At 40.3% G+C, this 25595-nt stretch overlaps 1 protein-coding gene across 1 annotated transcript in view; it reads right to left on the bottom strand.

Annotated features, from left to right (window-relative positions):
• INO80 (INO80 complex ATPase subunit) overlaps positions 1-25595 on the bottom strand; it is a 156631-nt gene that overhangs the window by 82729 nt on the left and 48307 nt on the right. Inside the window, exons 8-16 of the mRNA XM_081112971.1 lie at positions 19357-19410; positions 18104-18307; positions 15025-15220; positions 13799-13866; positions 12472-12681; positions 11929-12009; positions 11019-11114; positions 2459-2518; positions 1880-2022 (exon numbers count right to left, since the gene is read on the bottom strand). Of these exons, the coding sequence (XP_080969097.1) occupies positions 1880-2022; positions 2459-2518; positions 11019-11114; positions 11929-12009; positions 12472-12681; positions 13799-13866; positions 15025-15220; positions 18104-18307; positions 19357-19410 (1112 nt within the window). The remainder of the gene's footprint in view (positions 1-1879; positions 2023-2458; positions 2519-11018; positions 11115-11928; positions 12010-12471; positions 12682-13798; positions 13867-15024; positions 15221-18103; positions 18308-19356; positions 19411-25595) is intronic.

The raw sequence follows: 25595 nt of genomic DNA, 5'->3' as shown, positions 1-25595 counted from the left end.
AGTCCCCATATTTCTAAAAACGTTTTCCAAAAAAATAACGAACACTCAGAATCAACTACTCCACTATGTACACAATTGAAAAATATTATTCAACAAAGCTGAGGACAGGACATTTCAGAGGACTGATTTCTGCCTCTATACTGAAAATATGGGACTAGGCTTTAGGAAAAAAAGCCCCAAACAGGCAGAGAGGGATCCTTTCTGGCTTGATAAAACTCCTCTTTGTGCTGACACAAACCAGTTCATTATAAGGCACTTATCTGTAGTAGGAAGCTTTAAAATTGATTTTAGGGAAAGCCCGTGAGAAGAAAATGCAAAGAGAATCTATCATCTATGGCTATGAACATTTTCTACTTTGAAATAGTGCAATATGAAGTAATGCCCTTCAGATGATGGAATGTTCCATGGAAAATACCATCCTGCCAGGTAACATGGACCTTTAAAGAAGTCCTATGTGTTCACCAACAGTTAATAAAAATGCCTCAAACTCAAGGTTTAATACTTCTGAATAACACTTTATAGCCAAATACTCGTTTACTAATCAGTTTGGAAACTTAAAAGTATTAGAATATTTTTCCTGGCTGGTGTGGCATACTGCACTGGAGGGTTGCCGGTTCAATTCCTGGTCAAGGGCACATACCTGGGTTGCAGGTTCCATCTTTAGCCCCAGTAGAAGTGCATGAGGGAGGCAACCAATTGATGTATCTCTCTCACATCCATGTTTCTCTCTCTCCCTCTCCTCCAGTCTCTCAAAAAAAAAAAAAAAAATCAATAGAAAAAATACTCTCTGGTAAGGATTAACAACAACAACAAAAAGTTATTGGAATATTTTAAACATATAACTTCCAATAAAAAGATTCTTGGGGAATTCTAATAACCATCCAGGGACTAGGACACATTAGGGATGCTACCCATCCACTTGCATAAAGAAGAGAGAACCTACAATCCACATAAATGTAACATTCTACTTCTTACTAAGACCTCCTGTCTAAAATAATCTCTCGAGGAAAGGGCAGGCGCCCCTTCCTCCACAAAAATTTTCCTTGAAGAACAAAGATCTATTAAAATGTCATAATTATTGAGTAGGAAAACAAAATGAGAAAAATCCTTGTATTTTAAACATTAATATTTATGTTCCATGAAAAATGCAAAAGGGAACTTCTGACCTCTGGTCAGATGAATGGCTTATGGGGAGACCATATCATTCCATCTTCTGAAACCTCTCTGATCTTTATTTTCATGTGTGTATATAGCACACAGATACAGCTGACCCTTGAACAACATGGGTTTAAACTGTGAGGGTCCACTAACGTGGATTTTTTTTCAATAAATATAGTAAATGTATTTTCTCTTCCTTATAATTTTCTTAGTAACATTTTTGTTGTTGTTGTTTTTCTTGTTAATACTCACCTGAGGATACTTTTTCCACTGACTTTTTTTGGAGAGTGAAGGGACGGGGAGAGACAGAGAGAAACATTGGTTTCCTACCGCACATGCCACAGTGGGTCCAGGGATAGAGCCTGCAACCAAGGTACAAGCCCTTGAACCAGAATCGAACCCATAATCCTTCAGTCTGCAGATTGACACTTTAACCACTGAGCAAAACCAGCTAGGGCAGTATCATTTTCTTTTCTCTAGCTAACTTTATTGTAAGAATTCAATATATAATACATGTAACATACAAAATTTGTGTTATTTATGTTATTGGTAAAACTTCCAGTGTTTGGAGAGTCAAAAGTTTTATGAGGATTTTCAAGTGCGAAGAATTGGGGGGACAGATTTTGGCACCCTGAACCACCACACTGTTCAAGGGTCAACTGTATATCATATTTCTACATATTCTCAGTCCAAGGAGTTTGGGTTCTACTACTCATGTTACCTGGAACTACTCTTGAGTGCCTGAGCCTCGTCCAGTACCATGTACTGCCACTTGACCCGCTGGAAATACTTTACATCCTGCACCACCAGCTGGTAGCTGGTGATAACCACGTGGAAGGGAGCATCCTGAGTGTAAAGGGTCTTCTGTAAATATAAGAGGACAAGGGTGAAAAGAAATAACAACTCATATAAGATAATGAGGAATACATTGTATTTTCTAAGGCCAAGTTTATGATAGCTCTAAAGATGTGCTTCTCCCATCTGAGAGATGTACAGTGAATTAAACCACAACTGTTTTTAAAGTAGGACCTTAATCACAAATCATCATAAAAACTAGTATTTAGCTTATTAAAGAAAAAAGTTCTCATTTAATCCTGGACTTCAATCAAATTCAGCTGACTGTCTATAATAGGAAAAATATCATAACAATGTGAAAGAAAAAAAGTGCACTTGCCTAGTGTCAAAAATATATAAGATGATTTTGTATATAAGAAATTACTCAAATCAATTGAAGAAATAATGACTTCATATATATACATGTGTGCTTGTATATGTATATATTCAGTAAGCTGAGAGTTACCTGACTCCAGAATCTCCTTATGACTTTTCTATCATGAGGATTTCCCCAATATGGTAGCACCTGGAAAAGGACCAATACATTACTCAGAATGATTTTAAAAGAACCTAAAACAAAATAAATCTAGGAATTCCTCTTCTGTCATGGCTTGACTAGTACTCCTCCTGCTGACCAAATTAAAAACACATATTCAAAACATCTCTTTGAAAGTACCAAAGAGCTAAGCTACTGAGGCAGTGGAGAATTAAAGAGGCAAGATCCAGAAAAGAAAGCAAGCCGAGAAAGGAAATCCTGTTACCTGTACATGGCCCCCCTGAAGGTGATCCTTTCCAAAAGTTCTGGTTGAGAGGATAAGAAACTGAGCAGAGGGTTTTTTTTTTGTTTTTCCTTAAGAGATGTGGAGCCCACAGGACAAAAACTGTAGTCCAAGGAGGAGGGATTCTGATAAGCAGCAACCTCCTTGGCCTTAAGTTAGGATCAAAGAATATATACACACTAGAGTCCCGATGCACAAAATTCATGTAAGAGTAAGCCTTCCTTCCCCTGGCTGCCGGCACTAGCTTCCTTCTGGCATCCAGGACCCGGGCTTCCCTCGCAGCCCTGGCTTCATCCAGAAGGACAATCAGTCTAATCCGCATATTATGCTTTTAGTATAGACTAGAGGCCCAGCGCACAAAAATTTGTGCACTCGGGGGGGGAGGGGGGAAGATCCCTCAGCCCGGCCTGTGCCCTCTCGCAGTCTGGGACCCCTCGGGGGATGACCACCTGCTGGGTTAGGCCTGCTCCCTGGGGGATCGGGCCTAAGCTGGCAGTCAGACATCCCTCTGGCAGCCCGGCAGCCCACAGGGGATGTCCACTTGCCAGCGGGGAGCAGACCTAAGCTGCAGTTGGACATCCTTAGCGCTGCTGAGGAGGCAGGAGAGGCCCCCACCACCACTGCTGTATTGGCAGCCATCAGCCTGGCTTGTGGCTGAGCAGAGCTCCCCCTGTGGGAGCACACTGACCACCAGGGGGACAGCTCCTGCATTGAGCGTCTGCTCCCTGGTGGTCATTGTGTGTCATAGTGACCAGTCATTCCCAGACATTCTGCTGTTAGGGTAAGTTTGCATATTACTCTTTTATTATATAGGACAGAGGCCTGGTGCATGGGTGGGGGCTGGCTGGTTTGCCCTGAAGGGTGTCCTGGATCAGGGTAGGGGTCCCGCTGGGGTGCCTGGCCAGCCTGGGTGAGGGGCTGATGGCTGTTTGCGGCTGGTCAACACCCCCTTCAGGGTGGGGGTCCCCATTGGGTTGCCTGGCCAGTCTGAGTGAGGGGCTGAGGGCCGTTTTCAGGCTGGCCAAGCCCCATGGCGACGGAAGCTCCCAGCCTCTCCTTTTTTATTATTATTTTTTTTTATTCTGAGATTTATTTACCTTCTATAATTGAAACTTTGTTGCCTTCAGTGGAGTTCAGAGCCGGCCAGGACGGGCGGGAAGCTTGGCTTCCTCCATCACTGGAGCAATCAAGCCTCCTGCTGACTCCAGCTCCGTGGCCACGGCCGGCTGATAGCAGGTATCTGGGTTGTTGCCTTCAGCGGAGCTCAGAGCCGGCTGTGGCAGGCAGGAAACTTGGCTTCCTCCATCACTGGGGCAACTAAGCCTCCTGCTCGCTCCAGCTCCGTGGCTGCTGGCTGCCATCTTGGTTGGATTAATTTGCATACAGTCGCTCTGATTGGCTGGTGGGCGTGGCTTAAGGCATAGTGAAGATGCAATTTGCATGTTTGTCTTTTATTAGATTAGATACTAGTAATTAAGGTAAACCATACACAGACCTGCTGTAACAGACTCAGTCATCCCTCAATATTTATAGGAAATTGGTTCCAGTACCACCTGAAGATATCAAAACCCATGGAAGGCACAGTGTTTGCATATAACCTATGCATATCTTCCTGAATACATGAAATCATCTTTAGTTTATTTATAATACCTAATCCTATATAATAAAGAGGTAATATGCAAATTGACCATCACACCCTCGCACAAGATGGCCACCCCCATGTGGTCAAAGATGGCCACAAGATGGCCGGCAGGGGAGGGCAGTTGTGGGCGATCAGGCCAGCAGGGAAGGGCAGATAGGGGCGACCAGGCCAGCTAGTGAGGGCAGTTGTGGGCGACCAGGCTGGCAGGGAAGGGCAGTTGGGGGTGACCAGGATGGCAGGAGAAGGCAGTTGGGGGTGACCAGGATGGCAGGGGAGGGCAGTTGGGAGTGACCGAGCCTACAGGGGAGGGCAGTTAGAAGCAACCAAGCCGGCAGGGGAGGGTAGTTGGGAGGGACCAAGCCAGCAGGGGAGGGCAGTTGGAGGGTGACCAGGCCAGCAGGGAAGGGCAGTTGGGGGCAACCAGGTCAGCAGGGGAGGGCAGCTGGGGGCAACCGGGCTGGCAGGGGAGGGCAGTTGGGGGCAACTGAGCCAGCAGGGGAGAGCAGTTGGGGGCAATCGGGCTGGCAGGGAAGCAGTTAGGCGTCGATCAGTCAGGCAGGGGAGTGGTTAGGGGTGATCAGGCTGGCAGGCAGAAGCAGTTAGGAGCAATCAGGCAGGTATGCAGGCAAGCGGTTGGGAGCCAGCAGTCCTGGATTGTGAGAAGGATGTCCGACTGCTGGTTTCGGCCTGATCCCTGTGGGGTCCCAGATTGAAGAAGGTGCAGGCTGGGCTGGGCTGGGCTAGTATCTAACCCTAACCCTAACCCTAAAACCCTAACCCTAACCCCCCCCTCCAGTGCACGAATTTCATGCACCAGGCCTCTAGTATAATATAAATGTCAAGTAAATCATTGTTATACTGTATTGTTTAGGGAATAATGACAAGAAAAAAGTCTGTACATGTTCAGACTTGTACACTGTAGGCCTAATAATACAGTACACATTAGCAACCATGTAACTTTCCCACCAAATATTGTTTCAATACACAGTTGGTTGAATCCCTCAGATATGGAGGACCCACCATACTGAATTTCAGCTTCAAATCATCTCAATTCCTGACTAGATTAAGGGGATTTGGATTATTAGTGTCCTAGAAAAAAAATTTTACTAGTGACAGGAAACCAAAGCAAAACCCAAAACACAGAAATCCTCTCTACAGAAGGAAAAAAACAGTTTCTAAAACCCACAAATATCTCTAGAATTTTCCCCATACACTGTCTGGCATACAAGTAAAACAAAAATAAAAACCAGACATATGGAAAGACCAGACCATTTGACTGAAAAGAGAAAAAAGAAAGCCACAAGGGATCAAGATAATGAAAATATCAGAAAAAGACTTAGAAAGAATTCAATGACATGTTAGACGCAGCTGAAGAGAAAGTTAGTGAACTAGAAGAAAATATCCAGACTAAATCATGGAGAAACAAAAGAATGCAAAGTTCAGCATTTTTTTTTTGTGATGCCTCTAGGGCTCTCTTTCTTTTTATCCAGATGGGGGTCAAAGTATTTCTTGAATTTATAGCTTGATGTCTTTTGTAGTTTTCAAAAATCTCAGCCAGATGGAAGCACAAATATGCAGAAAGGAATGAAGATCAATTAAAACAATGAACATGTATTATGAATAAATCTAAACTTAAAATGTATAAATAATAGAATGTCTTATGTGGTTTAAAATATAAAATATGCTACTTTTTAAAAAGTGATACATGTATTCTCCTAGGTATCTACTGAAGAATAAAATGAATATATAATTAGCAGGTAAGAGGGGAAGAAAAAAAAGTAATAAAATCTAATCAATCCAAAGGTACCCAAGAAAGGAGAGAAAAAGGAAAGTTGAACATGTGAAAAAACTAGAAAGCAAGCAGCAAGGCAGATTTAAACTACATATACCAATAATTACATTAAAAGTAAGCATAAATATCTATAACAATAAAAGCATAATATGCTAATTAGACCAGACAGCCGACGACCTTCCAGATGAAGCTGGGGCTGCGGGCCAAGGCAAGCTGCTGCGGCTACGAGGGACGAGACCCTTGCATGAATTTCATGCATCAGACCTCTAATTAAAAAATAAAATGCAAGAAATGTGCCTTTAAGTGTAAATAGAGAATGGTTAAAAATAAAAGGAACAAAAAGATACCATGTAAAAATTAACCAAAGAAGTTAATTTATTTAATATCAGAGAAAATAGGTTTTAAGGTAAAATCTTAAAGAAGATAATCTATAATAACAAAAACATAATATGCTAATTAGACCGAACATCCTTCCTGACAAAGCTGGGGCTACGAGGGAAGCCTGGGTCCTGGGTGCCGGAGGGGAGCCAGTGCTAGCAGCTGGGGGAAGGAAGGCCTACTCTTGCATGAATTTCACTCATCAGGCCTCTAGTTTCATAATATTAAAAGGTCCAATTCACCAAGATTATCAAATAATTATAAATTTGTATATATATCTCAAAGAGCCTCAAAATGTATAAAGCAAAAATGGATAAATTCATAATTGTGGAAAATTTTAACACCTCTTTCAGTCAGTAATAGGATAGGCAGACAAAAAAAAATCAATAAAAATACAGAAGAGCGAACAAAACAAGTTAACAAACCTGACCTACTCAACATATATATACATAACACTATACTCAACAACTATAGGATAGACACTATTTTCAGACATTTATAAAAACTGACCATATGCTGGGCCATAAAAGCAAAGTTCAACAAATTTCAAAAGATTAATATAATAAAAAGCATTTTTTCTTATCACAGTGGGTTTAACCTATAAATTAATAACAAAAAAGTACCTAGAAAACAATCCTTTGTTGGAAATTAAGAACCATACTTTTATTTTATTTTTATATATTTTTGTGGATTTCAGAGAAGAAGAGAGAGGGAGAGAGAGAAACATCAATGATGAAAGAGAATCATAGATCAACTGCCTCCTGCAACCCCCTACTGCGGATCAAGCCCACAACCTGGACATGTGCCTGGACAGGAAATGAATCATGACCTCCTGGTTCATTGGTTGACACTCAACCACTGAGCCACACCAGCCAGACAGAAACCACATTTTTAAATAACCCATGCGTCTACAAGAACTTGCAGTAAAAGCTAGAAATTATTTTCAATTGAAAGATAATAAAAAATGTGACCCAACAAACGTTTGGATGATTATACTCATGCTTAGAAAGCAATTAATACCCTTAAATACACATATTAGAAAAAAACAAAAATCAACCATCTAAGTTCCATCTTGAAACGTTAGAAAAATTTTAAAGTTTACCAAAAAAGTAGACAAGAATAATAAAAGAGAATAAATAAATGAAATAGAAAACATACAAAATAGCCTATATCAGGGTTGAAAAGTGGTACATTAACTATAAAAACATAAATCATATTTCATGGGAAAAATGACACCAGAGGCACTGATCACACTAGACCCATAAAACAAGTGTTACTTGCCAAATAAAATGAACTTTCAGATATTATCATCACAGATCTAAGTATCTTTTGAATGTAAACTAACCATAAACCTGAACAGAGTCTACACACCTATGTTCTTTAGGGAGGTGAACACATTTCTGACAATCTAAAGGAGTAACAGCAATAAAAACAATGAATCAATAGAGGAGAGGTCATCAAACCTTTCCTCTAAATGGCCATATAATAAATATTTCTGCTTTGCAGGCCATACAGTCTCTGTCACAACTACTGAATTCAGCCATAAATAATACATAAACAAAAGAGCATGACTGTGTTCCAATATATACGATTTAAATTTCATACATCATTTGTTATGAAATATTTTTAATCAACAATTTAAAAATGTAAAAACTATTCTTAGCATGCAAGCTGTACAAAAAACTAGGTGGCAGATTCCTCAATAAGTTAAATATAGAATGATTTAGCAATTCTTCTCCTAAATACATACCCAAAAGAACTGAAAAACAAGACAGGTGTTCAAACAAAACCCTGTACATAAATGTTCACAGCAATGCTATTAACAATAGCCAAAAGGTAGAAACAACCCAAATATCCATCAATAGATGAATGGATAAACAAAATACAGTATGCTATATAATAAAAGCCTAATATGCTAAGTGTCCAGTTGTCCAGTCGACCATTCAACCAATGAAAGCATTATATGCTAACGATATGCTAAGGACGCTCATGCTAAGGATGCTATGATGTGTACTGACCACCACGGGGTAGACGCTCCGACCAATAGGTTAGCTTGCTGCTGGGGTCCAGCCAATCGGGACTGAGTGAGACAGGCCAGACATGCCCTGGAGCCCTCCTATGGTCCCTCCCCGACTGGCCAACCTCCTGTGTTCCTCCCAGCCCCAATTGTGCACCAGTAGGGTCCCTCAACCTGGCCTGTGCCCTCCCGCCATCCGGGACCCCTTAGGCATGTCAGAGAGCTGGTTTCGGCCTGATCCTGCAGGCAAGGCCGAGGGACCCCACTGGTGCACAAATTCCTGCACCAGGCCTCTAGTATCCAGATAATAAAATATTATTCAGTCAAAGGAATGAAGTACTGATATCTCCTATAACACAGATGAACCTTGAAAACATTATGCTAAGTGAAAAGAAGCCAGACATAAAAGCCCTTACATTGCATGATTCGTTATATGAAACTAGAGGCCCAGTGGACAAAAATTGTGCAAGAATAGGCCTTTCTTCCCCCGGCTGCCAGCAGCGGCTTCCCTCTGGCACCCAGGACCCAGGCTTCCCCTCGCAGCCCCAGTTTCGTCCGGAAGGTTGTCCAGAAGGACGTCTGGTCTAATTAGCATATTATGCTTTTATTATTATAGATATCTAGCTAAAATAAGCAAATCCATGGACACAGAAAGATTTGTGGTAACCAGGGTCTAGAGCAGTGGTTCTCAACCTTGGCTGCACATTAGAATCACCTGGGAATCTTTTTAAAATCCTGATTTCTGGGCCTCATCCTCCGGAAATTCTGTTTCTTTGTTATGGGGTGAGGCCACAACATTAGTAACAAAGAAACAGAATTTCCTGAGGATGAGGCCCAGAAATCAGGATTTTAAAAAGATTCCCAGGTGATTCTAATGTGCAGCCAAGGTTGAGAACCACTGGTCTAGAGGGAAAGGGGAATGAAAGGGGAATTAAGGAGTCACTACTTAACTGGGAAGCGGTTTCTGTTTGGCACCATGAAGGAGATTCTGCAACCTGATATCAACCTGATCACTGCACCTTATTGTATATGTACTTAATGCTACTTCACTGTACACTTTAAACTGGTACATATTATGTTATGCGTACTTTATAACAATTTTTAAAAACTGGGAGAGCCCTGGCTGCTATGCATAGTGGTTAGAGCATTGGCTGTGCACCACAGGGTTTTGGTTCGATTCTACCCATCCTTCCTTGGGGAGTTTGTGGGAGGCACCAATTGATGTATGTGTCTCTGTTACACTGATGTTTCCTTCTCTTTCTCTTTCTCTTTCTCTCTTCCCACCCTCCTCCACTCCCAGCCTTCCACTCTCTCTAAAAATCAATGGGGAAAAATATCCTTGAATGAGGATTAACAACAACAAAAAACAAAAATAAAAAATTGGGACAAACAAATGGAAATTGGGATTGGCCCAAAGGCCATATTTTACTGACCTGTAAATTATAGCATCAAAGGAAAGTTCAACATGCAAATGAAAGTTCAGTTCACGTATAAGTATAAAATCAAAGGAGAGGTAACAAAAACATAAATAGAACTTCATTGCCATCTATTGGTCAATGAAGGAAATACTGAAAACTTAATTTGATGGAAAATTTTAAGATTTAATTTCTAACTTCCTGATTGTTCATCTTGTACTGAGCAACACCACCACCACCAACAAAGGCGGAAAAAAAGATGGGCCCTGGTCGGGTGGCTTGGATGGTTGGAGTGTCAACCCGTGCACCAAAACATTGTGGTTCGATTCTGGGTCAGGGCATATACCTGGGTTGCAGGTTTGAACCCCAGTCAGGGTGCATGAGAGAGGCAAGTGATCAATGTTTCTCTCTCACATTGATGTTTCTGTCTCACAATGTTTCTCTCTCTCAAATCAATAAACATATCCTTGAGTGAGACTTTTCTAAAAAGCAACACAAAAAAAGATGGGGAGCTCCATATCCCACATGACAAATAACTCTACAGAAAATATTCGTGCAAGGGGCTCGGCCTCCACCACCACGGCGGCTTTGTCTGGAAGGATGTCCAGTCTAATTAGCATATTACACTTTTATTATTATAGATGGGGGAGGAATGATGACCATGCCATATATTACAGGATATGTGCCCTGATGATGATAAGCCAAAAATCTACATTAAACCAGCAAGGTAGATATTTTCTATTATGGTAGTTTGACCAAGAGCATTGATTCATGTGACCAATGCAGCAAATCACTCAAACTGGACTTTGGCTTTCTCACTTATGATGCACAAAGATTTATTGCTCCCATTGTAACATTTATACGAAATGTATGCAAATTATTTTGGGGGACAAAAATATAAGAAATTAAAAACTATTATGAGCACTTTAATAAGCGAGGCAGCAAGAGAGTCAGAAATTTTATTTTTAAAGAGCAATAAAATTTTTGGTTGAATGATTTTTACCTTGAATTTAGGAACAAATCTAGTAAACTCCTGATGCCAATTGTTAAGCGTAGAAGCAGGTGAAATTATTAAGAAAGGTCCCCAAATATTCTCTCTCTGAAACAGAAAAACTGGGTTAGCAAACTGCAGGAAAACTGAAAATATTTAATTCAAAATTATAATTAACTACAAGAGCAGTTTAAGAATAGAAAGTACATTGTAACAAGAGAAATGGTGTTTACTCCAACATATTGGCACACTCAATAATATTCTATATTAGTAATAACCCAGGAAGGAAGTTGCTCATACACACCTTGAGGAAAAATTAGCAAGCAATTACTGCCCTCTCCATTCACCTCTTATCGGTCCTAAGTTTTATCATTCACAAAGCACTTAGAACATACTGACTTTATGTGTTGCTTTCCCCTGTACTAGATGATCATATAATTTTACTATTACCTAAAGCTTTTGCTTTTTTCAAAATGCTTTTACACATATTTTCTCATTTAATTTTTAAGAGAAGTTTGCAGAAGTGGAAATAACCTTAAAGAATTAAAGTGAAGTAAGGTCAAAGAGTTTGCATGAACTGTCTAAGTTTATACTGCCAGTAAGTGTACAGTTGAGATATGAACTCAGGTCCTCTGATCTAACCATACATTGTCTTTGCCACCACACTGGTGGTTCTCAACTGAGGGTGGAGGTGGTGGGAGAGGTTGCCAAACCATACATGCTCAAAAACTGTCCTAGTCTTCTTGGAAATCAAATGTTTCACTACATTATGTTACGCTGTAAAGGCTCTGAAGGCAAGGAGCAAATGCTACTGTCTTGGTATGCTACAAAGCCTAACATAGAGCTTGATAATAGCTGACTCTCAATAGAAAATGACCTTAGGATCTAGAGAGAGAAAAATAGAAAGATAGCATCTACCCACCTCAGCCAGATGGGCAAGGAGGGCAATGCTCTGTACTGTTTTACCAAGGCCCATTTCATCTGCAAGAATGCCATTAATACCCTGGAAAAAAAACACACATGGCTAACACCTCTCACATTCCATCATACAGGGTTCAAAAAGAACTAACCAAAATGTTAAACTTGTTCAAACAAATGTGACTAGAGATTCCAAGCTTCAGCACTTTATCCACTGCTGTAGTGATTCATTTGCCAACTCCACAGCTACAACTGTGAATCATGAAGCCAGTTTTTTAGCTAATCTAATCCAGGCACAGAAGCAAGCAACCACTTACCAAGACCACCTAAGACAAACTATACATATAATACAAATATTCTCCAATAAAATTTCCAGGTTAAAAATATAGAGACATCGTTTTTACTCTTGCCAAAGGATAAAGCTTTTTAAAAGGAATGAAATCTAAAACATTATCTTGTGCTTATCTCACAATATATTGAACCAATGACTTTAGAAAAACAGGTAACAAGTGAAAGATAATGGGTATAGCATAATTCTAAAATTTACCTGTTCATAGAGATTTGCTAACCAATTCATGCCTTTCAGTTGATAACCTTTTAATTTGCCATTAAAAATTGTGGGCTGTGGAATATCCTCACCAGCCCGGATAGATGGATTTGCCAGGCTGTAACTCTCCCCAAACCCACTGCCAGACTTGTTTGCTGCCCGTAGGGCAGCTGCTCGACTTTCTTTTGCATCTTCATCAAAAGACCTTGTCTGGAAAATAAAAATTTATTAGAAGAAAAATGTAACATCTCTTTTGGGCTAATTGGAACAAAACAATTTAACAATTATATTAAAAATATGCTCTTAATGGACAGATACTAAGCCTTATATATGATTACTTGCTTCATCAAGAAATTTATTGGCATTTTTATATATACATTTTTAATTATACTTACTAATTTTAGAGAGAGAGGAAGGGCGAGAGAGAAAAAACCATTCATTTGTTGTTCCACTTATTTATACATTCTTTGGCTGCTTCTCTGTGTGTGCTCTGACCAGAGATTGAACACCCAAACGTGGCATAAGAGAACTACACTTTAACCACTGAGTTACCTGACCAGGGTCTAGAAATTTATTACAGTTTTTTAAAATATATTTTTTATTGATTTTAGAGAGGAAGGGAGATATAGAACATCAATGATGAGAATCATTAATCGGCTGCCTCCTGTACGCCCCTTACTGGGGATGAAGCCATGTGCCCTGGCTGGGAATTGAACCGTGACCTCCTGGTTCATAGGTAGGCACTCAACCACCGAACCACACCAGATGGTCTTATTAAAGTTTTGATATAAAATTTGGTTGGTTGGGATTGATGGAAAGAAGGTCAAGTTTGTGTCTATCCTTGACTTGTACCCACCCTACTGAAGTTATATATAGGTTCCTAGGCAGTCTATTAAACTGTTTTCTTTACTTAATTCAATCTAACTGGAGTTTCTTCCTTACGTCATTAAAAAGCACTATATCACAAATAAGCAAATTATTACTGAAGTGAATGAAGGTACTAACTTATCAGTTTTCTTTAGGCATAATATAGCTCGCTTAACAAGCAAAAAATGTGGTCTTTTCTAATGCATTTCCTACTGTGTTTCCCATGATTTATTGATAGAACAAAAAATAGGCAAACTTCCTAACTTCAATCAACACACTCCTGAAGCTTAAACATATGAAGGTTCATTTTCCACCTTTCATCAATCACCTACAGATACTCACATTTGCCAATGTTTTTCATAGGAAATATGATTAAGACTAAAAGAAGAACACCTAAGTAGAAGGTTGCAGGTTATTTCCAGGGCCCATTATAGTTTATCTTTTCATTTTTAAGACTCACCCGAGCTTGATGAATATGGTAAGCATTTTCAGCATTCTTCAGGGCCTGGGCTTTGAAATGGTTACTATCTGAAAAGGAAAACTTATAGATTATCTACCTCATTAATTGATCTCATTCAAAGATGCAATGTACATCAACATGTTTGGAACCGTGACTCCCCCATTCTACTTATCCCTACGTTCATAGAGGATGAGGGAGCATAAAGGATCAAATTAAGTATTTGACAGAGGTAAGGAAGTTACCATGGAGGCAGAGGGCTGATATGGTGTCCCATAACGAAAGTCAGCACAAAAATATCACCAGGAACCCTGGCTGGGTGACTCATTTAGTTGGAGTGTTGTCCTGTACACAAAAAGGTTGTAGGTTCAATTCCCAGTCAGGGTACATACCTAGGTTGTGGGTTTGATCTCTAGTTGGGGTGTGTGCTGAAGACAACCGATTGATGATTTTCTCTCTCACATCGATTTTTCTCTCTTTTTTTTTTCTCTCTCTCCCCCCTCTTTCTCTCTAAAATCAGTAAATATATATCCTCAGGTGAGGATTATTTTTTTTTAAATTGCCAGGAGATTGAGCTCATCTCCTAATTCTGGGTTTCTTGCATGAAGCAATGTCAAAGCCAGTAAAATAAGACAACAAGGATTCAAAATTGTGATATATTTATGCCAAGTGAAATTATTCCAAAAGAAGAAATACAGACATGTGTAACCCCCAAGATACTCTGAAGCATCCCCATTTCTCTTTTGCACTTAGCTCAACATGATTTTGATCACTATTCTCTGTAAAATTCCTCTCAAACTCCATCCCTATGCCTCCCTACCTGTGTTCACAAAAATACTAAAACTGAACAGTCTCTTTCTCATGCCTGACTTGCATCACTAACAACCTTGTTATGTGAGAGATGATGTTCTCTTCTGAGACATGTTCACTGAATTCTTCCAATTTAGTATCTTCTATTTCTACTAATGTATAAGAACATATAAAATATTCCCAAACTTATAAGATCATATAACCTGACCCTTTCCTTTTCAAATTCTTGAATAAAAGTTTTATATTTTTATTTTATATAAACACTCACATTTTCCTACGCTGGTATAATAAATTCCCCTTTATTGATCAATATTATGTATCAGTTAAGATAAAACTTACAAAAATTAATCATGTGTATAGCCTTACATATGAAAAACTGGAGGGTATCGGCTTCCAATAACTTCTGATTTGGGACTCACCATAATCCTCCTGTGTGATGTTAACTACCACCCCTCCACCAATGTCAATTTGTCTCTGGGTAGAACTGTCTTCCAGTTTCCTTAGGATTTCCTCCTGGATACCATCATGACCCATGTCTCGTTTGCGACTCATAAAATGGGCATACAACTCTGTCTGGGTGATTAGGAAGTTCAGTTTTCGCTGTTGCCTCTTGGCCTAAACAGGAAAAACATTGAAGTGAAAAGAGTCACACCATTAATCATAAACCAAGAGGTAGTCAACAAAATTCACCAAACCTATATATAGTTTGCAATGTAATTCCTTTATAAATTCTTTATCATTAGGAAGGTGAAAACTGCTAATGAACAATTTTATAATAATCAAGTCCTGGTACTAAACACAAATAATAACCTTCATTTATAGTCTAATAATAATCTATATTTTGCTCTCCTTTATAATATGAAATCTTTCTCCAGTTGGCTTCTGTCTAAAATGTTTATTTCTGCCCTAGCCAGTTTGGCTCAGTGGACAGAGTGCCTGCCTGTGAATTGAAGGGTCCCGGGTTCAATCCCAGTCAAGGGTACATGCCTGGTTGCAGTCTCGATCCCCAGTAGGGGGCACACATCGTTGATGTTTCTCTCTCCCTCTCCCTTCCTATCTGAAATCAATAAAAATATATTTAAAAATAAATAAACAAATAAAATGTTTATTTCTGCCCAGCCAGTGTGGCTCAGTTGGTTGAGCATCGGCCCATGAACCAGGAGGTCACATGCCCAGGTTGTGGGCTCAATCCCCCGTGGGAGGCATGCAGAAGGCAGCCACTCGGTGTTTCTATCTCTCTCTCCCTCTCTCTTCCTCTCTTTGAAATCAATAAAAACATATTTAAAAATAAATACATATATAAAACGCTTATTTCTTTACTATATTACTTTTTTATAGTGACACTGAGACAGCAACTAAATTCAAACTACATATTTTATTTCGTAACCTGGGTGGTAAAGACATTTGTATAGCTTCATTATATTAAAAAATGTAAACGTGTCAGAAACTCTTCTTTATCTATCACCAAAAGGCAAAGTGCTAGGAGCTATAAATTATTCTTGAAGTCAATGCAGAAAGTATCTGAGAAAAATAAGCCAATGAAAGGAAGAAAATGCTCCCCAAACAACATATAGTTTATGTGTGATGATAGTTACAAAATATGGTTATAAACCAAAATATGGTTATAAACCAAATACATGCTCACAAACACATATTTTTTCTAAATGTAAAATGCTAATTCAAAGTGCCTCTGAAATAACCTGGTAAGGAAAATAATCAGTGTCAATAAATAAAGTCATTCATCAAAATAAACAGTAAAATGAGCAAACAAATACCATAATGATCGAATAATATGAAATATAGCACACACAATAAATACAAAATTAAAATCATTTTTCATTAACTATTTTATAATAAAATTCCTACGAATTGTATGTGACTTATCCTTAGATCTACTTTCCCCAAAGAAAAACAGCAATAATATAAGGAATAAGGCCAAGAAAGACCCAAGTCCCAAAGTAAGCCACATAAAACTATTCTTTTTTTAAGGGTTTTACAGCATTTGAGCCAGATTCAAATTAGAAGAAAATCTGAGAGTTTGAGAAAACACTGAGCTTATTTTTCATAACAGATACAAAAGCTCATGATCCAAAGCTAAAGTATAGTCAAGAAAACCTTTCTAAAACTAAAACAAAAAAGAGTAATGTCCAGGCCCTAGCTGGTTTTGCTCAGTGGATAGAGCGTCAGCCTGTGAACTGAAGGATCCCAGGTTCGATTCTGGTCAAGGGCACATGCCAGGGTTGGAGGCTCGATCCCGTGTGGGGTGTGTAGGAGGCAGCCGATCAATAATTCTCTCTCATCATTGATGTTTCTATCTTTTCTCCCTTCCTCTCTCTGAAATCAATAAAAAGTATTGTTTAAAGAAAGAGTAATGTCACCTTAAAGAAGGCAACTACTGTTTAAATAAACAATGTAAATAAAAGGAACAATAAATATCCATCAAAAATAGTTTTATTTCAAAAGTAAAAACAAAAAAAAAAGACATACAAGTCAACATAACTGTAAATGAAACTGTCATCAGTTAGCTATCAACATAATTATAATTGGGACAATGTCTCACAAACCTAGATCATAATAAGCCAAGTCGCTTATAAACTTTTAAGATCTGTGACTAACTCTTAAATGCCTCTAAACTCAGTAAGCATTCCCAATAGCATCAAATGTTTACTAATTCAATAATACTGTATGTTCATCTTGCAAGCAAAGATAAAAGTTACCCAGGGGACTTAAATGAACTGGGCAAAATCCATATTCGGTCTCAAAGGTATGATAAAGGAGGGAAGATCAAAAGTTTAGGACAGGTTCCACAGCTCTGCTTGGCAAGAATATTACCTATACTGAAAGAAAACATCCAATCCTTTGAATCCCTTCTTTCTCAGACCTCAACTTTCCTTCCGTTCATCCCAAATGGTTTCCCAAAGGGAATACAGTAACTTTGTCCTCTTATTCCCCCCTCTTGCTTCCCTAAACAATATACTCAACCTACATCAGACTTAGCAGGAGTACTAGCTGCAGTTTAAAACAGCAAAGTAGGTTAGGGGGTGGGTCTCAGAAAACTGGGCTAGTTGTCCATTCTCCCTATTTGGCCCTAAATTTGGCAAACAGCCCTGATCTTCTAACAAATCAAAACTGCAGCCAGCACCTGGAACCAAGCCAAGATAAGCTGTAAGCTAATTCCTTTTACTTTCGTTCATTTTTCCTCTCTCTCTCTCTCTCTCTCTCTCTCTCTCTCTCTCTCGTCCTCGAGAAATATACAAAGAAATAGGCTGCAAAGAATAGAAGAAATTGGCATAAAAGAGAGGTGATGGCCAGGGAGAGGGCCTTATTGAAAGAATAAGAATATAATTAGTTTTCTGAACTAAAATCACCATCCTCAAAACATCCTTATAACATTTTTACACAACTTCATTGATTAGATTTATAAATTCTGAAGTGCAAACAATCTCTTAATATGGCTGCAGCAATTAGGATTTTCAAAATATTATGCTACTGTCCTACCTCCCGCATTTCCTCATCCAGCTTCCGTTGCTCCAAGGCTTCCTTTTCAGCCCGCTTGCGGTGTTCCTTCTCCACCTTCTCGTACTTCTTCCAGTACAGAAGCATCTCCTTGGTAAGGCGGCGGGCACGAGGCAAGGTCTCCTTACAGTTCTTCTGGGCCTGCAAGGCGGCTCGACGTACCTCCTTCATGCACTGGTGGGCAAGCTGCAAATAACAGCATTATGACAATGGCGGACCCAACACCAACGCCAGTGCTCCCTGGGCTCCAAACCACAGCATTCCTCATTCCATTCAGTGCACACAGTCCTCCTACTGCAGCGGTTCTCAACCTGTGTGTTGCGACCCCTTTGGGGTCGAATGACCCTTTCACAGGGGTCGCCTAAATACATCCTGGCATATCAGATATTTACATGACGATTCATAACAGTGGCAAAATTACAGTTATGAAGTAGCCAACAAAAATAATTTTATGGTTGGGGGTCACCACAACATGAGGAACTGTATTAAAGGGTCGCGGCATTAGGAAGGTTGAGAACCACTGTCCTACAGCCACATTTCTTTCTCCCCCAAACTGATTAACATCCCTGTACTGTACTATGATCCAGTTTTTGACCCTGAAGTAGTATCAGGGATGAGAAATCTGTAGATAAAATGCTTTAGAAAATTAAAAAGAAAAAGTATAATGATCTGAGATGTGCTAGGAAGTTACAAAGTGTTATCACACATAATAATAAAACCTATCAATGCTTATTAAATGCTAAGCACCAATCTAAGTTTAATATACATTAAGCTAACTTATTCTTCACAAAACCCCTATGAAGTTGGTATTATCATCATCCCCATTTCATAGATGCGGAAACTGAGGATGAGTAATTAACTAGCTCAGGGAAATACAACAAGGAACATTACCTCACCTAATCCTCACAACTCTCAAAGGAAGCTGGGTTACACTCCTCGAAGGGAAGGTATTAATATAATCATTTCTTAGATGAAGAGACTGAATGCAAGAAGATTCTGTGGTCTGCCCAAGGAATTAAGAATAGGCTAAGATCTTACCAAAAAAGGTTCAAATACCAGAAATGTGAGGAAGAACAATGTTATTTATAAAATTGAGAACATTTAGAAACTCTCTTAGGTACTGTCAGATTCATTATCAATAGGTCACAAGAGACAAGAACAGCAATTATGTATCCAAAGAACAAGAGCCCATTCCAGCAAAACATAAAATGGAAAATAGAAAGCCACAATTTTACCTTTCGGCTATTGGTGAGAAACAGGTTACGAGCTGAAGCTTTCTGCTTGTTGGCCTAAAATATTTAAAAAAACAATTATTTCATTTAGGATTCCTTTTTGAGAAGATATTATGTACTGACACTGTCTTTTATTCAACTTGAGGATTAAAAATAAAGCATCATCCTGGCCGGTTTGGCTTAGTGGTTGCAGCTGTTCTCAACCTGTGGGTCGAGACCATTGGAAAACACAGATAGCATATCAGATATTTACATTACGATTCATAACAGTAGCAAAATTACAGTTATGAAGTAGCAACAAAAATAATTTTATGGTTGGGGGTCACCACAACATGAGGAACTGTATTAAAGGGTCGTGGCATTAGGAAGGTTGAGAACCACTGGGTTAGTGTGTCAGACTGAATGGTCACAGGTTCAATTCTGGTGAAGGGCATGTACCTCAGTTGCAGTTCAATCTGCGGCCCCAGTAGGGGTGCGTACAGGAGGCAACCAAAAAGAAAAGCATCAAGTGAAGCATATTCAAATACATTACTGACTCAAGAACCACATATAAACCTACTAAATTAGCATTAAAAATAATAAGCTAGTGCTGTCACTGCCTTAGAGTCTTCTGTACACTTTTGGAAAGAATTTAAGTTATATTGAAGGCTGGAAGTGGACTAGGAAAATATAACACCATATCCTAACTCTAATATCACCCTGATTAAAAAAAACACTGCTTTCCTAGGCTGATCTGCAAAGAAGCTCACATACCATGGCACTCAGATACAGAAATTATTAGAAGAAAGATAAACTAGCCCCCCAGTTTGTGATTCTAGCTCCATCTCCAGCCAGGGCAAACCTGCTGCCACTATTACTCAGTTTCTGCCACCACTTAAACATCATTTTCTACAACAACAAAAATTCTGAGGCAGACCTAACAGAAGATGACTCAGCAACCTCGAGCTGCTTATTATGTCTTCCACTTCAGTTTAAAGAAACTGAATTTCCCATGATGGCTCATTTGTCATGGGAGAAGATACAGAAGAGGCAGAGGTGAGTGGTTCTCTGACTATTAAAAAGCTCTCCCTGATTCTGAAGAAACAATGGATTGAAAATTATAGCGGGGCCTTAGCTGGTCTGGCTCAGTGGATAGAGAGTTGGCCTCTGGACAAAAGGGTCCCGGGTTTGATTCCGGGTCAAGGGCACGATTCCGGTCAAGGGCACATACCTCAGTTGCAGGGTCCTCCTGGACCTGAGCCCTGGTCGGGGCACATGCAGCAGACAACCAATCAATGTGTTTCTCTCACATCGATATTTCTGTCTTTCCCTCTCTCTTCCACTCTCTCTAAAAAATCAATGGAAAAATATCCTCGGGTGAGGATTAGCAACAACAAAAACAAAGTTACAGAGGGCATGAAAGCTGTTTCTATAATATACCCAACTCAGACTGTCTGCTTAAGGAGTTTTTAAGGCATTTTACCAAAACTTCCTCTTACTGATTTTTCTTTTCTTTTCTTTTGTTAATCCTCACCCAAGGATATTTTTCCATTGATTATTTTAGAGAGAGTGGAAGGGAGGGGGAGAGAGAGAGAGAAACATCAATGTGTCTGAGAGACACACATTGATCGCATGTGCCCCGACCAGAGCCAGGGATCGAGCTTCAACTAAGGTACGTGGTCCTTGACTGGAATCGAACCTGGGATCCTTCAGTCTGCAGGCGGATGCTCTATCCACTGAGCCAAACCAGCTAGGACTCTCCTACTAATTCTTCAGCAGTTTTTAAAGACAAGAATCTCAAATATTTCCACTGAATTCCTTATCATAGGAAAGACATCACCTGAAGCCTCATCACCAGATACCAAAAGCATGTTTCCTCATAACTTTTCCCATCAAGAATGCTCATACGTAAACTCTCTCTGTGGATATACTTATAAATTTCTAGACAGAAAAACCATACGGAGGGATCAAAGCTAATAACACCAATATTGATTCAGGTGTATCATGTGCCTCCTGATGTGATATACAAAGAACACATCTCTTCCCTAATAATCCTGCCAAAAATGTAAAACCCAAACCTAATCATGAGGTAACATCATACGAACCCAAATTCAGAAACATTCTACAAAATACCTGGCCTATACTCTTCAGAATAATAATGTCATGAAAGATGAAGGCTGCAAAATTGTTTCAGATTCAAGGACATGAGAGACATGAAAACTAAATGCAACATGTAATTCTAGATTGGATCTTGGATTGAATCAGTAAAGAAAAAAAAGCACTGTAGAGGACATTATTGAGACAAATGATAAAATTTGAATTATGGTCTGTGGATCCGATCATTTTTATAATTGCATTGTGGTTATATATGACAAGATGTCCTTTTCCTTAGGAAGTTCACACTGAATTATTAGGAGTAAGTTTAGCACAAAGTCTCAAACATTTAAAATGGCTAAGAAAAAGTATACATTTAGGTAAAAAAGCATGAGACAAACAATTGCTAAATATGAGTAAAAGATACTTGGCAGTTTCTTGCATTATTCTTGCCATATATTTTTTAAAACTGTTTTGAACGAATTTTAGACTCAGAAAATTTGCAAAAAATAACATAGTTCCCTTACATACCTCCCCCTGCTTTTCCTAATTTTAGCATCTTATATAACCATAGTATAATTAATAAGAAAATAATTTAACACTGGTAAAATATTAACTAAACCATAGGTCTTATTTGAATGTCAACAATTTCCTCACTAATATTCTTTTACTGTTACAGAATCCTAAATAGGATCCTACATTGCAATTAGTTGCTTTTCCCCTTAGTCTCTTCCTGTATGTAACATTTCTTATGTCTATCTTTCTCTTTCATGTCCTTGACACTTCTGAAAAACACCAATCAGTTATTCTTTTAAACATGCCAAAATTTGTGGTTTTCTCATGGTTGAAATGACATGCATTTTGACAGAATTCCATAGAAATGATGTGTTATTCTCAGTGCATCACAACAAGGAGTTCACGATGTCAAAATTTATATTAGTAGTGATGTTTACTTGGATCATTTGGTTAAGTGCATTCTGCTAGTTTTCACCACTATAGTTACTATCTTTCCTTTTGTAGTAAAATATGTATGCTGAGGCAAGTGCTTTGAATCTATGCAAGTTGTTTCTCCTCTAACTTTTGCCCTCTAAATTTTTTTAAGGTATATTTTTATTGATTTCAAAGAAAGAAAGGGAGAGGGAGAGATAGAAACAATAATAATGAAAGAGAATCATTGATCAGCTGCCTCCTGCATGCCCCCTACTGGGGACCTAGCCAGCAACCTGGGCATGTGCCCTGGCCGGGAATGCAGCTGTGACTTCCTGGTTCATAGGTCAACACTCACCACTAAGTGACAGTGGCCAGGCTGCCCTCTAATTTTAGCATTCATCAATGGTTCCAATCTGCAACAATTATTACTGTAGTGTTTGTGTAATGGTTCTCTATTTCCTTCCTTCTATACTTATTTGTTGAAATTCTACTGTAAGGAAGAGTTGTTCCTTCTACCTTACCTTTTTGCTTATTCATTTTTTTACAAGAGTATGAATTCATAAATATGTCTTTATTCTAGGAGTTAAAATTCAGAATTATTACTATATATTTTGTTGTTCAAATTACTCTAACAATGGCCACCCCCTTCAGGTTGGTTGCTATGTTCTTCTGACAAGCTCCCCCCCCCCCACCCCTGCCCTGCTCCTCCATCTTTTTTCAATTACTTCCCTATTTTCTGATACCACAAGATGTTTAAGGCTCACCTTATATTTTCTCTGGCAAGGTCTAGAATAAACTACTCCTCTAGGAACTAGGAGCCCTAGTTCCGAGAATTAGAGGCCCGGTGCACGAGATTCATGCACTGGGGGAGGGCGATGTCCCTCAGCCCAGCCTGCACCTTCTAGCAGTCCAGGAGCCCTCGGGGGATGTCTGACAGATGGCTTAGGCCCACTTAAGCCAGCAGTTGGACATCCTTAGCGCTGCCGCAGAGGTCTGGGAGAAGCTCCCACCACCACCACTGCACTCACCAGCCGTGAGCCCAGCTTCTGGGCTTCTGGGCTTTCTGGCTGAGCAGTGCTGCCCCTGTGGGAGTGCACTGACCACCAGGGGGCAGCTCCTGTGTTGAGCGTCTGCCTCCTGGCGGTCCATGAGCGTCATAGCAACTGGTTGTTCTGCCGTTCGGTTGATTTGCATATTAACCTTTTATTATGTAGGATAAAAGGTATTTAGAAATCAAGGTCTGAGTGCTAGATATACTCACTGTTACTGGAGTGTCACTGCTACTAGGCCCTTTCAACAAACAGAGGTAGGGGAAAAAATGCATACTAATCCCTGTATATCCAGCCAAATATATTTCTAAATATATCTATATCTATCTATCTATCTATCTATCTATCTATATATGAAATAACATGAATTTATACTAATATCTCTGATTCCAATCAAACTTAACAGGCTTCATTTTAGCTTTCCCCCTCTCTTTTTCTTACTTACAACTTCTTTTTTCAACAGTGATAAACTGGCTCTCACCTACAATGTACTTATTTGTTCAATCCTAATACTCCTATATAATAAAGAGCTAATATGAAAATGGTAGTCACACCCTCACACCCTAATGGCTCAGACACTCAACACTGGGGGAGAGAGGAATGGGGACCAGCCAGGCACAAATGAGCTTGCGATTAAGGAATGGGGACCAGCCAGGCTGTGGCCCAGGAGAAGGACAAGCCACTCGCACCGCAGTCCCGGGTGCTAGACCCTGGGGTTGTAGCCCAGGAGCGGGACAAGCCATCCGCCCCGCAGTCCTGGGCGCCAGCTGCTGCGCCTGCAGTCCAGAAAAGGGACAAGCTACACGCCCCGCGGTCCCGGGCTCCAGCGTCTGTGCCTGCACCTGCGGCCCAGGAGAGGGATAATCCGCACACCCCACAGTCCCCACAGTCCCGGGCTCCAGCGGCTGCACCTGCGGCCCGGGAGAAGGATAAGCCACCCGCCCTGTGGTCCCGGGAGCCAGCAGCTGCATCTGCACCTGTGGCCTGGGAGAGGGAAAAGCCGCCCGTCCCATGGTCCTAGATGCCTGCGGCTGTGGCCCAGGCAAAGCTGCCCGCCCACAATCCTGTGGCTGTAGCCAGCCCGGGCAAAGCCAACCAGAAGGAGGGAAGCCCGGGTACCAGGTGCCTGCAACTGGCTGGAGGAGAGAATCCTGGGTCCCAGGTGCAGGGTGAGGCCGAGGCGGTTAGGGGCAAACAGGCCAGCAGGGGAGCAGTTTGGGGCAATCAGGCAGGCAGACTGAGGGGTTAGGGGCTATCAGGCAGGCAGGCAGGTGAGTGGTTAGGAGCCAGCGGTCCTGGATTGCGAAAGGCAGTCAGACATCCCCCGAGGGATCCCGGATTGGAGAGGGTGCAGGCTGGGCTGAGGGACACCCCCCCCCCCATGCCCATGCATGAATTTCATGCACCGGGCCTCTACTATGTAAATAAATTAGTTTTAAAAGTGCTACCTCATTTTCCTGAGAAATACTTTTACTTTGTCAATTATGGCATTTAGGTATTGCTCTTTTAGTCTTTTAGCTTTACATATTCAGTCAAAATACTGTTCTCCTGTTACTTAGGTGAGTTTTTAAATTCCCCACTTGCTGCAACTTAAGCATAGTACTCATCCTATATAATAAAAGGCTAATATGCAAATAGACTGAACAGAGGAACAACTGGTCGCTAGGACATGCACTGACCACCAGGGGGCAGATGCTCAACGCAGGAGCTGCCCCCTGGTAATCACTGCGCTCCCACAGGGAGAGCACCTCTCGACCAGAAGCTGGGCTCATGGCTGGCGAGCACAGTGGCAGTGGCAGAAGCCTCTCCTGCATCCACAGCAGCGCTAAGCCATCAGTTGGACATCCCCAAGGGCTCCCGGGCTGCGAGAGGGCACATGCCAGGCTGAGGGACACACCGCCTTCCCCGACCCCTCCAGTGCACAAATTTTGTGCACCAGGCCTCTAGTTTCTAATATAATTAATTTTTTGTTCCTGTTTTTATTCCTTTTACCTACATATACATCCTTCTCTACCTACATTCTGCACAAATGAGTAGATTTTGGGCATTTTCTGTGTTCCTTTTTTCTTATATGAAAGGTAAATGGTCTAAATGCTTGTTTGCATTTTGCTTTTTTTCACTTAACAGTATGTCCTAGATATTGTTCATATCAGTTCAGAGAGAACATCCTCATCCCTTTCATTTAACGGC

The sequence above is a fragment of the Myotis nattereri genome (assembly GCF_964212035.1).
Source record: "Myotis nattereri genome assembly, chromosome: 1".
In the NCBI taxonomy this organism is placed as follows: Eukaryota; Metazoa; Chordata; class Mammalia; order Chiroptera; family Vespertilionidae; genus Myotis; species Myotis nattereri.
Note: the sequence above shows the minus strand (reverse complement) of the source record. Positions and strands in the feature narration are given on the sequence as shown.